This window comes from Anabas testudineus, chromosome 9 (assembly GCF_900324465.2).
Source record: "Anabas testudineus chromosome 9, fAnaTes1.2, whole genome shotgun sequence".
NCBI lineage: Eukaryota > Metazoa > Chordata > Actinopteri > Anabantiformes > Anabantidae > Anabas > Anabas testudineus.
This window is the reverse complement of record NC_046618.1, coordinates 9,467,336-9,479,692: the sequence shown is the minus strand read 5'-3', so window position 1 is coordinate 9,479,692 and position 12,357 is coordinate 9,467,336. Positions and strand designations below refer to the sequence as shown.

Below are 12,357 nucleotides of genomic sequence, written 5' to 3'. Positions count from 1 at the left end.
GCTTCTCTGTTTTTCATCAGTATTTTCACTCTATAACAAAATAAAAGCCAACTCTGCAGAAAAGGGCATTTGTTATTGTGATCAAGTTTGGCACAGAGAAGTTCCTGCAGAGTGTTGCAAGGAATTTAGCCATTTCAGAATTGGCATATGCAATCTCTTCTGCACTCTAATTAGGCATCCTGGCAGGTCTGTGAGGTAGACAGAAGGCTAATATGTCAGGACAGGAAATCCTTGCTCTGCAAATTGCTGTGCATTTCCAGAAGTGCGACATGAAAATACAAGTGGAGGCATTAATCAGAAGTTCCAGACATCTCATGATTCATTTGATCACTCGGGTTTTTGTATTACACATTGGTCACTGGTCAATCAGATAAAATCATTAGCATATTGGCACATGACACAGGAACACCTGCAGCCGGCCTAAGTACAGTATACATACAGTATATATAGTAAACTACCTGCAGCATAGGAAACAACACAGTGAACAGTACTGACCGGGCTGCCATCTTTGTCACATACTGGAGCAAGGCCTGAAAGAGGAGGGCCACAGGGGACGAGCCGAGCTTCAAAACCTCAGTAGTGGCTTCTGCTACCAGGTCCTTCCAGTCATTTCCAGGGAGACCTGCCTAAGAGGTCAGACAAGACACTGTTATGAATAACCACAGCTGAAATGCTACCCTACAAACTCTGTGCATAAATCCTACTCAGTGGCAGCAGGAGCACTGGTTATAATCAATATTCACGTGTTTATGAGTTATTTCTGCCTGTGGGTCAGGGATGCAGACAGGAGCTATCCCTAGCATTGTGTATGTCTGTGCCTAACATTATTCTAAAACTGGAAAGTGACAGATAAAATATTCCTCTTGGAGAATAACAGACAGTGCTACCACGCTTTTATTATTTAATTTTATCTTCTATTTTGTGAAACTTTTAAATTTTTGTAAAAAAAACTCACCATACAGGGTACTAGGGCTAGCAGGGCTAGTCGGAGCAGGCTGGCAACCTGGCTGCTGTGCAGACTGAGCTGGGATGCAAGCTGCAGACTCTGCCTGTACGCCATAACTGCCTGGACCAGCAGTCCCTGACTACGATACACCTCAGCCAGCCACTGAGATAGAAAAAGAGTGGGAGAGTGGAGAGAAAGAGCCACAATGAATGGGAGTAGAGATGAAGATAGGAGAGATACACACAGGATAGGAGGGAGAAGGAGGATTAGAGGTGAAGCAAATGGAGCACAGAAGAGATTTTAGCAGCAATAAGAGATAAGGAAACATTAGATGAGAAAGAGAGAAACAAAATTATCTTTTTTATTTTCTAAATCTTTTATTATGCTCTGATAATGAAATCTGGTGCAAAATAAATTATTTTATGTGCAAATACAAGGCCTCAACGAAATGGACAGATCTGACTATAACATCCACATAGTGCAACACATTTTTACTTTAACATTTGTACTTACTGACATTTACATTTTCTATTTACATGTAGTCATTTTGCAAATGCTTTCAACTAAAGCGACTTACAAGTGGGGTACAAGGCAAGCAAAACATCTAAGACAAGGAGAAAAACATTAAAGTACTCTAGGAAGAACAATATTAACCATGGTTACAATCTGCCAACATGTCAAGACTTAAAGGAGAGGGAGAGTGTGGCTTTTTGCAGTTTGCTGCTTCTCTCCTGCTGCTTGTAACCATTTGATGTTATGTGCAACCATGTGTGAACTCAAGTGAAGCACAGAAATTGTCTTCATTAGGCCAGCAAAGCAAAAAGGCTGTTTGTGGTGAGGAGAAAAGATGTTGTATTGTATCAACACAAGTTGACCTCATCCAGAAACTAACCAACAATATGTTTAAGCCTCTCTTTGTAAGTACGTATGTATGCCTTGGTGGTTTTTGCTCCCTTTATACTGTACAGAATGTGTATGTGAACAATGTGATATTGCCAACTTAAAATTTTGTACCACTAAACTACTGGAGCTTGAAATTAAAGAGCAACTGATTATCACTGAATGTGTAATAGAAAATACGGGTGTGTGTGTTTTTTTGTTTTTTTTTTAAATGACTGAGTTCTCACTTACATGCCATGCCCCAAGGTTGGTGGGGTTCATCATCACAGCGTTGTTAAGCTGCTCCAACACAGAGTCTGGGAGGGAAGTACCACTATTAGACAAAAGGAGGCGCTGACACTGCACTTGTCTCAGTGAAAGCATCACTGTTGGATGTTCTGGAGAAACATTCAGCACCTAGGACAAAGAAAGCAGAGTGTGAAAAACGCGTAAATGAAACATAAATATGAATGGAAGTTGTATTATAGTAAAGCAAAAATAAAACAAACTGAGGACAAAAATGTGTGTTTGTGTGTGTGTGTGTGTGTGTGTGTGTGTGTGTATGTTCATTTCCCACTTGTGTGCAGAGAGCTTCGGCCTGCTCCAGCTGTCCACCCATCATGAGACCAGTCACTGCCTGTTGTAGTACCCACCCTTCCAGAGACTGGGCTAGAGGGCGCTCCATCTCCTCTACACTACACACTGGAATACAGAAAGGGGTCATTTATACTGTACACACACTCACACAAACACACACACGCAAACAAACTCACTAACAAACGCACCTTTCTCAGAAACCACAGACATGAGGATCTGTTCCAGTCCTTGTCGGCAAGGAGCAGAACCAGAAAGATAACATGAAGTGTTTTCTGTGTGACAGGCTGCCATTAATCCAGCCCATGCCGCTGGATCATCTGAAAGCAGAGAGAGGAGTGGTGACTTTACACTTACCTGCATAAAAATAAACAAGCTTCCCTGAGCCGCAAAGCTCTAACATTTGAATTTACTTTATAGATAAGAGACATTCTCAGAGTGGTGTCTCATACACAGTATTTCAATAAAATCAAAATCAGGTAGCTTACACAAATGTATTTTCCTAAACTCCAAATAAGTATATGACTCAATGTGAGATAGTAGACACAGGTTTTTGTGTGTGTGTGTATATTTTACCAGGACAGAGCAGCACAGCTCTCTGCATAGTCTTCAGTGCATTCCAGTGACGGTCCTCTCCCGAGTGTCTCCCACTAGCCAGCTGATTCACTCCACTGTACAACAACGCCCTCTAAAGGCACACACGTTAGATAAGATCAGCTAAATATACAGTCCCATAGTCAATACAGTACAGTACTGTACAACCTAAAATGTGCGGGTGTAGAGAATGGAGTTTGTGGGATACTGATGGATCTACTGCACAAATTCAATTAAGCACACTTGACTTTAATTCAACAACAACAAAAAAAACAAAAAAAAACACACACACACTCAACTGTCAAACTCACTCTTACCTTTCCTTGAGTCATGCTAGAGAGACAGGCAACATGTCCAGCCATTGCTCCACCCTGGAATACACAGTAGGTAAAACCATAAACCATACCACGAGAACTCTCCAGCAGTAAAACAGCAGTAAAAGTAGATGAGGCTGCTCAGCTAAACCATGTGTAATGTTTGTGTGTGTATACAGGCTTACATTTGCCTTTTTAGGATAGTATTGTGGTACCACTCTGGAGAGCAGTGCCCACAGAGACGGGTTTCCAGGATTGCTGTAAAAACAAGGTAGAAGACACAAGGCTTTGTATCTTATGCATAGGGTTTACCATGATATACTATAGGAAAAGTATATTTGTTTGTGTATGTATGTGTATCGTTTCAAATTGCACGAGTTTACCTGTGTACAGCTCTGGAAGCCTCTCTCTGTACTGCACTGTAGTTGCCTTGCAGGGCCAGCAAGGTGCAGGTCAGTAGACATCGCTGCTCGACAACACTTCCAGAGGCTGAACCTTGCTTCAGCAGCTCAGTCAGTGCAGCAGTAGCTAGTGTGACATCACCGTGGACCAATCCCAGGGCACATAAACATAGCAGAGACTCTGGAATTGGCTCTTTTAACATTGAGCTGTTGAGGCATAAGCAAATATAGAATTATACAATATGTATTAGCACATTATCATAATTAAGGTAATTCAGCTGACATCTAATTTTGTAAATTTGTAACTTGTAATCTTTGGAAACTCCATAAGCTCAGCATGTAAAGTTTGAGTCTGTTGTTTTCCAGACATCACTGTCCACTCACCATTTAAACAACAGGGTCTTGGCTAAGTCTACGTTGCCTTGCCGATGCTGCAGCAAAGCCAGAGCTGTCAAGATGTAAGCCTTCTCTTTCTCACTGGAAGCCACAGCCAAGGCACGTTCATATGCTACAGTACACACACACAGACACACACAGTTTATTTATTGTCACTCAGAATCAAAACATACATCCATTACAATCTTTGATTTCACTGTGTCTTCCAGTCCTCACCATTGACGCTGTCTGGGATGAGTCCCTCCCTGCAGTACGCTAGAGCCAGCCCAGCCAGATCACTGAGATCCTGCAATGGAGTTGATTTATAAACATGCACTGCCTCTTCCCACTGACCTGAGGTGCTGCAAAAGACACAGAGGGACAACAATAATGTTTTGGATATTGTAAGTAGTGGAAAAAAAGGGGATTAAAAACACTGTGGTAATGACACAAGCGGTTGTTACCACAAAGCGCGGCCATAGCTGCTGAGAGCAAACGCCAGCTCTTCTGTCGAGGACTTGGTCTGAAGCAGTTCAACAGCTCTGAGCAAAGAGAGTTAAGATTGAGAAAGATGAATATCTTTTTGAGGTGCAACAACTTTGTCTTTCACGCTTGTCTTGTAGAATCAGTCAGTATAATTCAAACAGACACCTTTGGTAAGCTTGTAAGGCCTGCCTCTTCAGCTGGAGATGCTCATTCAGGTAGCCGAGCATAATGAAGGCATAAGAGTCCGACTGGATTCTCTCTGAGAGGGAAGCAAAAGACACATCATGTCACACAACATCCATCAGTGTGGCCCAAATATAACCAAGAGATCTGTGGATTCTGCGTGCAGATTGAGATACACAAAAACATGCTGTACCTGTGTACTTGCTGAGTGCCACCTGTGCGGCAGAGATGGCATTCATCTGGACTATGTTGTAGCGGTACAGTTCAGAGTCTCTGTTGCTCTTATCCAGCAGAGTGGAACAAACCCAATAAGCGTAACCTTTCACTCCCTCCATCTACCAAGAGAAGATGAAAAATAGAGAGAGAAATATAATCTGACAAAGGTTCTAGTGTTTTCGTTCATCGTGGCATCATTGAGTCCTTGTTTGAAGCAGCAAAAGATTTATGATTAAAATATGTGAAGTAAACACTTAAGTGTTATCAAGCTAATGTGTTGGTATTATAGGGAAACCCCAGTGGTTTTGGGAAGTCACGCACATGTGTGCTGAGTTCAGTGGTGTGTCTGAAAAGATCCATGGTGTCATAGCTTCCCACTCTCTCTGCTATCAGTGCCTAGTGAGAAAACAAAGGGATAAAACTATTATTTAGACAGAAGACAAAAAAAAGTAAAAAATCAAAGAAAGAAATTAATTAAGTCACATGATGCACACTCATAAGCCATTACCCTCAGCCTAATCAAACCTTATGTGGCCTCTCACTAAGCACAGGCACCTTTGTCAATCCTTGCGAGAGTGTTCATAGCACATAGTATGACTACATGAGTACACTGAAAACTTTGCACTTCCTTGACATGGTGCAATTATATTTACCTTTAAAACAGTGTTTGTGTTGTGGGATTTTGTACCTGACCAATCCAGCAGTTGACATACAGTGGCTCCAAGGACTGGGCAATCTTGAAGGCCTCGTGTGCTAGCTAAGAAATTAAGACCAGACTTTAACAACAACGTCAACCAGCTATGATAAAAACAAAAAGAATATATAAGAAGAAAACTGATCACAAACACACACCTCTATATTGTCCTTTTTCAAATACAGGGCACCAAGGTTTGTCCAGGCAACAACATTCTGTAATCGAATATGCAAAATAAGCCACAAGTCAACTAAAAACATCAGGACGTTTTCTGACAAAACCATTCTTCATCAGAATAAATGTGTTTTACATACATTTGACTCAGCCTGTATGGACTTGATAAAACAATGCTGGGCCAAAGCAAAGTTCTCCAGGCCTGATATGACAGAAAGAAAGTGATGATAGAACCGTGTTAGACAGGAAAGTGGCAGAAAAAAGTCGCACACGCACCCACACACACACACACACACACACAAATTCCTGCAACAATACTTTTTTTATGTACTCAATTTAACATACTAACCCATGACTTTTCTTAAATATTTGTTTCTTTTATGTCTTGTGCATTGCCTGAGAAGGAAGCTGCTACAGTGAATGGGTCTGGCTCTAACTGCAGCAGCAAGATAAAGTGTCGAAGAAATCGCTAATCCTATTTAGCCTGATAAAATTATAATAGATTGGGCTTTCCAGAAACTGTAGCTCTTTGTATTATGACAGAGGACCTCGACAGAGCAATTTCTTTGCAAAACAATGAGAGAAAATGAGCTACTTAGGAAACACACAATATTTTAAATTTAAATTAAAATATTATATATTAGTAATACTGGTGGGTCAGTATGTACCAACCAACAAATCCGTCCACCAGATGGCATAGTGGCCACCAGGACGGATCATTACTGTTTACCGAGGATGTGTATTGTTACCTTTGTTCATGGAAATCACTCCCAGGGCATTCCAGTAAATGTGGTTAGCACTGTCCATCATTATAGCCTTTTTTAAACACTGAGAAGAAAAAACATAAATAGCACCACTTCTGGAAACAAGTGTTGTAGAATTGTTGTGTAGGACCAGTGAAGTACCTGCTCTGCCTTTTCTAGGAGCAGAGAGTTCTGGTCTCCCTCTGTAGGGTATGGAAGACAGGCTTGACGGTAATAGTTAAGTCCTAAGTCATACCAAAGGCTGGGAACCTCAGACATCAGCTTCAAAGCACGAGCATAGCACCTGTAAACAACAACATGCACTGAAGTGTGTATGACATACTACAACAGACCAACAAACAGACCATTTTGGCATTAAAGGTGCTCAACATAATTTTGCTACAGTGTACAGATATGTAAGATTAGAAGAGTAACAATGGTGTAGGGAGATTGAAATATGTCTGTCCCTGTGGTTGGGTCATACCTCTCACCAACTTTGAGTGTCTGGGTTTGGTTCAACATGTGGCTCTGGGTGCTGCAGTCTAAACCAGCCAGCGGGGCGGGCACTAGAACCTGGGCTCTGTTTGGAGACACAGCACTGATTGCGGTGCACGCATCTCCCAAAAGCTTCCACAAACACGACAGGTCTGGACGCAGTTCTACAGCTCTTAAGAGCACAGACATGTGACAGAATAGATAGATGAGAGATATTGATAAATTGGAGATAATGCATGGTAACCAAGAGGAGAAGCTTGCAAATATGTGAATATGTAAGTATGAATAATCATCTATATACTACCGAAATAGATTTTGTATAGCTTGCTGAATGAGGTCAATGGCTCCCCCATCTCTGCAGTCCTCCATTAAACTTTTTGCCAGAGACAGCTGGCACTCCCCTAGACCTGAGCAACAGAGCATACGAATCTAATTAAATGTCCAGGATTAGATAAATTAAGTGCACGATTAGAGTATACTGCAACAGATAACCACCTTTAAGAGCGGGAACATAGTCCTGCTGTGCTGTGATCTGCAAGTACTCCGCAACTGCCTCTTTGAACTTGCCCAGGATCTGTTTGATTGCAGCAGCCTGGTAGACACTGTAGATGGAGGAGGGCTGAAGCTGATGGGCCTTGTCAAAGGCCTTCAGAGCTGCCGTGAAACTACGGCGGTTTAGGTAAGCTTCGCCTAAACACTCCCAACACACCCAGTCTTCGGGGTCTGCTCTCAGAGCTGCCTGCAGACTATAAACATACATTTAAATAAAGACTCAATTATGCTCTTAAACCTAAACCATCTGGATCAAGTTTATAAAGTTGTCCCCGGTTTAAAGTTCTTACTCAGCTATGGCCTGCTGATGCTCTCCAACCTTCAGGTAGTAAAGGCCTCGTCTCATCCATGCCCATTTAGCTGAGCCTGGAGTGGCTTTGACTATCACTGACTGAAGTATTTCTAAGGCAGTGTCCTGTGACATCAAAGAAAGAGGGGAGGCAAGGATAAAAAGGAAGACAAGGAAAGGAGAAGCATAGGGAGTGTGAAAAAAAGGAGACACTGGTAAGGCAACATGTAAAGCACCAACAACACACCTGACAACGTGGCTATTCTACCACTGAGGCCACTCACCATATCACCCTGCTTCATACAGAGATCCACTGAAGCAGCTCCAGACTCCTCATCATCGTCTAACTCAAAAGCCTTCTTATAGCAGCCTCGTGCACGGCAGTGATCCTTTGCCACCTCCTGGTAATAATGTCCAAGGTAGCGAAATATACAGCCGAGGTGTGGATCTAACTTTGCCGCCTGAAATGAACAAATGAGAGTGGACACTAGAATTCTGTAACGGATAATTATATTGTGCGTTCCTTTATTTTGTTTATTTGTGAGCATGTTAAGTCTTTCAACACTAATCTTTCATCAATAAAACGATGGTGGTATCATCAAAAATGGTTCTATTTATCTAAAATTAAGCATGTCAATAATAATTGTTCTAACCTTCAGCAAGTGAGTTTGGGCTTTGCTTCGGTCTTTACGAGTCTCTTCTCCCATGTCCCAGTACAGTTTTCCCAGAAAGAAATAATACTCTCCACATTGTGGGTTCTGGCTGGCCGCCTGTAGGAAGCTATACAACGAAAGAGCGAATAAAGTGAAGTTAAATGTTGAGAACTGGATCTTTTCACATCATACAAATTAACAGTGTATACCACAGGCTGAAACAAGCACAAATAAAGAGACAGTTTTACCTCTGCTCTGCTAGTTGCTCCTGACCTTTAGCTAAGTGCACCAGTCCTCTCAGTGCAAACCCCTGGCCCAGGTCTGGATTGGATGCCACCAGCTCAGATGACACCTATAACGGATACAATAGTTTTATTTTTTCCAAAGCATTTTTAATCTTTTACAAGACATATTCTACATATCTACTAATCAGAAGTTGAGTATCTTTTGAATTACTTATTTGCTGAAATACTGTGTTTCCTAAAGCATTATATCATAACGCAGACATTTTTACACAAAGAATTCTGCAGATAAAAGTTATTTCACCTTAAGTGCTTGATCGATTTGTCCTTTGTTAAGGTATGCACGTCCTTTAAGGGCTAAGAGAACTGGATCTTTTTCAGCATCTGGAATCTAAAAAAAGAACAGCAGCAACAAACGCAGACATGGTATTTACAACTGCAAAATACCAAACCCAGAATTAAAGCTGTGTCTGAAATACAATGAATCACATATTATCTATGAGGAAAATATGTTTTTTACAACATGCTGATTAGTATTAGTCAATCACATTACCTGTGCGAATGTCTCCAAAGCCTGGTCAGCAGCTTTCTCTTCTCCACTTCTGACTAAAGTCTCAAACTTCAGCCTAAGCAGTTTGATTCTCAGTTCCTTGTCTCCAGACACACACACTGTCAGACCTAACAGAAACAGACACACACATCAGTATGTTTCTTCAGGGACTAAAGATAGAGGCCTTGTGATAACCATACTATAGTTTGTAACATCCGTGTCTTTTTCACACATTTCTCTCCTGAACACCTGATGAGGTCTGATTTAACATACTCTTTTAGAGTAACTGTACCAGTGATTACATACTGTTGTGAAGGTCATCTTGGTTACTATAGCAATATACAGCAGCATACCTTGGGAGCATGATGTAGCACTGTCTGAGTATCTGTGCATTTTAAACTGAGCTTCAGCCAATTTGTACCATCCTGTACTGCAGCTCATACTCTTCAATCCTAATAAAACAGAAAAGAAAAATCATGGTCAGTTGCTAATACTCTTATTCTAAATCTGTAATGTGTATTAGTGTTCAGGTTTATTTCATTTTACACTAAAAACTAAATTATTTCTTTGTTGATGTGAAAACTAACCTTGTGCGAGGTCCTTAACAGCATCTTTGTACCTTCCTTCTTGGAGTGCATTGGTGCCCAGACCCAAGTAACCTAAGCCACTGTTAGGGGTCAGATCCAGTAGCCGGGAGAAGCAACTGACTGCATCCTCACTCAGTATACCTTCAAATGAAAATATAACAAATTAAGATTATCTCTCTAATTTAATATTGTATATCCTGAGTGCAAAGACCAGACATTGCCAGAGTGACAATGTACTAGTATATGTTAAAAGCAAAATAGCTCTGAAATTAGTACAGTGTAGATACTGTAGTTTTAGATTGAACAAGACAACAGTATCTTACCTGTTTTAAGGTAATGAGAACAAAGGACCTCAAGTGGATAACTTTTGTTGGGATAGAGAGACAGCATGGTCTCACATGCCTCTTTCATTTTGGTTTCTTGTTCTGGGAGCTAGGAGCAAATTTATAACGAATAAATAAATTAAGAAACAAAGTTCAAGCATGATGTGGCCTATTCTGGTGAACATGAACACGTTCAATTGTCCCTAAATTTCTGTGATGGTGACGCAGATAGAAGAGAAGGTGTGCATACTTTAGAAAGGCATTTAATGTAGTCAGTTGAGATGTTCTTGTGTTCTTCTCCTGGTACAGGATCCATGAGAACCATGGATTTCTCAAATGCTGTGATTAACTGAAGGCCACAAACAAAGAAAACTGTTACCAAAGCAGAGATAGCACAATGATACATGCACTAAAAACAACATTAAGCAAACTAAATCTAAAACAATGATTAGAACAAAAAATTATAATAATAATTTATACACAGCTCTACATTTTGCAAAGTCTACATCTGTGTAAATCTTACATGCTGTTGTGTTTCATTGTCCTGCTCTTCCTCATTAACATAGTCTGAGAGGTGTTGGGTCATCTGTCGCCACAGCTGCAGTAATTCTTTTTTGTCCACAGCCTCCTCCTCCTTTAGCTGAATGAGCTGCAGCCAAACCTTAGCCAACTGTCCACACACATACAAATGCATGTAAATGCATGAAAAATGGCACATAAAACCAATGTCCAAATAACCTGAACACATTTCTCTAAAGTTACAAACCTTTAAGTATTCCTTGTCAGAGTGATAAATATCTGACAACTTCTTGATCACCTCATAGCATTTATTTTTGTCTGAGCTAGAAATGGAGAACAGGACAAAATCAGTAACATCACAACTGAAACTAGTTAAAAATACACATTGTCACTAAAACCATTAGAGTTTAACGTTATTTTTGCTGACATTGTTATATGTGCCCTGATAAAAAAGAAAAGGTTTACACATCTTACCTTGCATACAGATCAACAAGCTTCTGATAGACATTAGGTAGCTCCACTTTGAAATCCCACTGATCAGTCTTCTCATAAAGATTTGCTAAACCCTAAAGCACAAATACATTAGACATAAATATGGATTAATTGTAATTTAAGCTCAACATATGGACATTAACAGTAAATTAATGGCCTTCAGTGTAATAAAAATGAAATATCACTTAACACTACATTTTCACATCTCACCTGCCATGCCAGCAGCTGATCAGGCTCCAGCTCAACTGCCTTTTTATAAGCTGACTGCGACTGGTCTGGTTGCTCGAGCTCACTGGCTGCCAAGCCGATGAACACCCATGCATTGTAATTGTTCTTCTCAAGTTTCAAAACAGCCTAGAATTAAGGGACATGCATCCATCGTCTAAGTGGTTTGCATTGCCTTTTTTCAGTGCACAGAACAGATTCATAAAAACAGGGAAGACCTAACTAATGTAAACAGCACTTTCCATCTGAAATACTTTACCTTGCAGTGTTTTAGTGCCTCCTTGAACTCTTTGTTTTTAATGGCGTCTCTGGCACTTTTCAGTGCTGCTTTCACCTCTTTATTGGACATCTTGTGGCTGTCTGGGTTCAACAGAGAGACACATGAAGAGAATCACTGTCACAACATGCCAGTCCCAAAAAGTAGCTGTTAGCCTAAGAGCTAAACTTCAAACTGACTAGGTCTCTGTAAAACTGAACTAAGAGCTCACTAATGATAATAACAGTGTTTATTTGGAAACGTTTGCAATAGCTACCAAACAGTGATAACAGAGGCTGACAGCTGACTTTAAAAAGCAAACTCAAGTAACTAAAGTTCATATTTCTTACCTGCTAGCAGGGCTAACTAGCTAAAAACAAGTTAGTATTAACTGTGTGTCACGATCTATGAACAAATTACTTATAAATGAAAACAGGTTTCAAACCTTAATTTACACATGACATGCCATTTATTTATTATCTGAATAAATGTTATTTGCTGTGTGAGGTTCAGCTTTGAACAAACCTGGGTCGATCCAGATTTCAGACTGACACTGCTCCGAGACTGTTTGGTGA

General features: G+C 40.6%; 1 protein-coding gene across 1 annotated transcript in view; it reads right to left on the bottom strand.

Annotated features, from left to right (window-relative positions):
- The window catches only part of ttc37 (tetratricopeptide repeat domain 37), a 13,109-nt gene extending 752 nt beyond the window's left edge, over window positions 1-12,357 (bottom strand). Inside the window, exons 1-39 of the mRNA XM_026342739.1 lie at window positions 12,308-12,357; window positions 11,786-11,886; window positions 11,512-11,655; window positions 11,284-11,375; window positions 11,057-11,132; window positions 10,814-10,960; window positions 10,541-10,639; window positions 10,291-10,399; window positions 9,968-10,108; window positions 9,734-9,832; window positions 9,384-9,508; window positions 9,135-9,221; window positions 8,837-8,940; window positions 8,589-8,715; window positions 8,220-8,396; window positions 7,937-8,061; window positions 7,590-7,840; window positions 7,399-7,501; window positions 7,084-7,266; window positions 6,762-6,903; window positions 6,606-6,684; window positions 5,997-6,058; window positions 5,841-5,897; window positions 5,677-5,745; window positions 5,310-5,384; window positions 4,966-5,107; window positions 4,755-4,848; window positions 4,568-4,645; window positions 4,341-4,465; window positions 4,113-4,236; window positions 3,711-3,935; window positions 3,513-3,585; window positions 3,331-3,384; window positions 2,996-3,107; window positions 2,611-2,739; window positions 2,403-2,527; window positions 2,078-2,242; window positions 956-1,108; window positions 496-626 (exon numbers count right to left, since the gene is read on the bottom strand). Coding sequence (XP_026198524.1) covers window positions 496-626; window positions 956-1,108; window positions 2,078-2,242; window positions 2,403-2,527; window positions 2,611-2,739; window positions 2,996-3,107; window positions 3,331-3,384; window positions 3,513-3,585; window positions 3,711-3,935; window positions 4,113-4,236; window positions 4,341-4,465; window positions 4,568-4,645; window positions 4,755-4,848; window positions 4,966-5,107; window positions 5,310-5,384; window positions 5,677-5,745; window positions 5,841-5,897; window positions 5,997-6,058; window positions 6,606-6,684; window positions 6,762-6,903; window positions 7,084-7,266; window positions 7,399-7,501; window positions 7,590-7,840; window positions 7,937-8,061; window positions 8,220-8,396; window positions 8,589-8,715; window positions 8,837-8,940; window positions 9,135-9,221; window positions 9,384-9,508; window positions 9,734-9,832; window positions 9,968-10,108; window positions 10,291-10,399; window positions 10,541-10,639; window positions 10,814-10,960; window positions 11,057-11,132; window positions 11,284-11,375; window positions 11,512-11,655; window positions 11,786-11,875 — 4,493 coding nt within the window. The 5' untranslated portion in view covers window positions 11,876-11,886; window positions 12,308-12,357. The remainder of the gene's footprint in view (window positions 1-495; window positions 627-955; window positions 1,109-2,077; window positions 2,243-2,402; window positions 2,528-2,610; window positions 2,740-2,995; window positions 3,108-3,330; window positions 3,385-3,512; window positions 3,586-3,710; window positions 3,936-4,112; window positions 4,237-4,340; window positions 4,466-4,567; window positions 4,646-4,754; window positions 4,849-4,965; window positions 5,108-5,309; window positions 5,385-5,676; window positions 5,746-5,840; window positions 5,898-5,996; window positions 6,059-6,605; window positions 6,685-6,761; window positions 6,904-7,083; window positions 7,267-7,398; window positions 7,502-7,589; window positions 7,841-7,936; window positions 8,062-8,219; window positions 8,397-8,588; window positions 8,716-8,836; window positions 8,941-9,134; window positions 9,222-9,383; window positions 9,509-9,733; window positions 9,833-9,967; window positions 10,109-10,290; window positions 10,400-10,540; window positions 10,640-10,813; window positions 10,961-11,056; window positions 11,133-11,283; window positions 11,376-11,511; window positions 11,656-11,785; window positions 11,887-12,307) is intronic.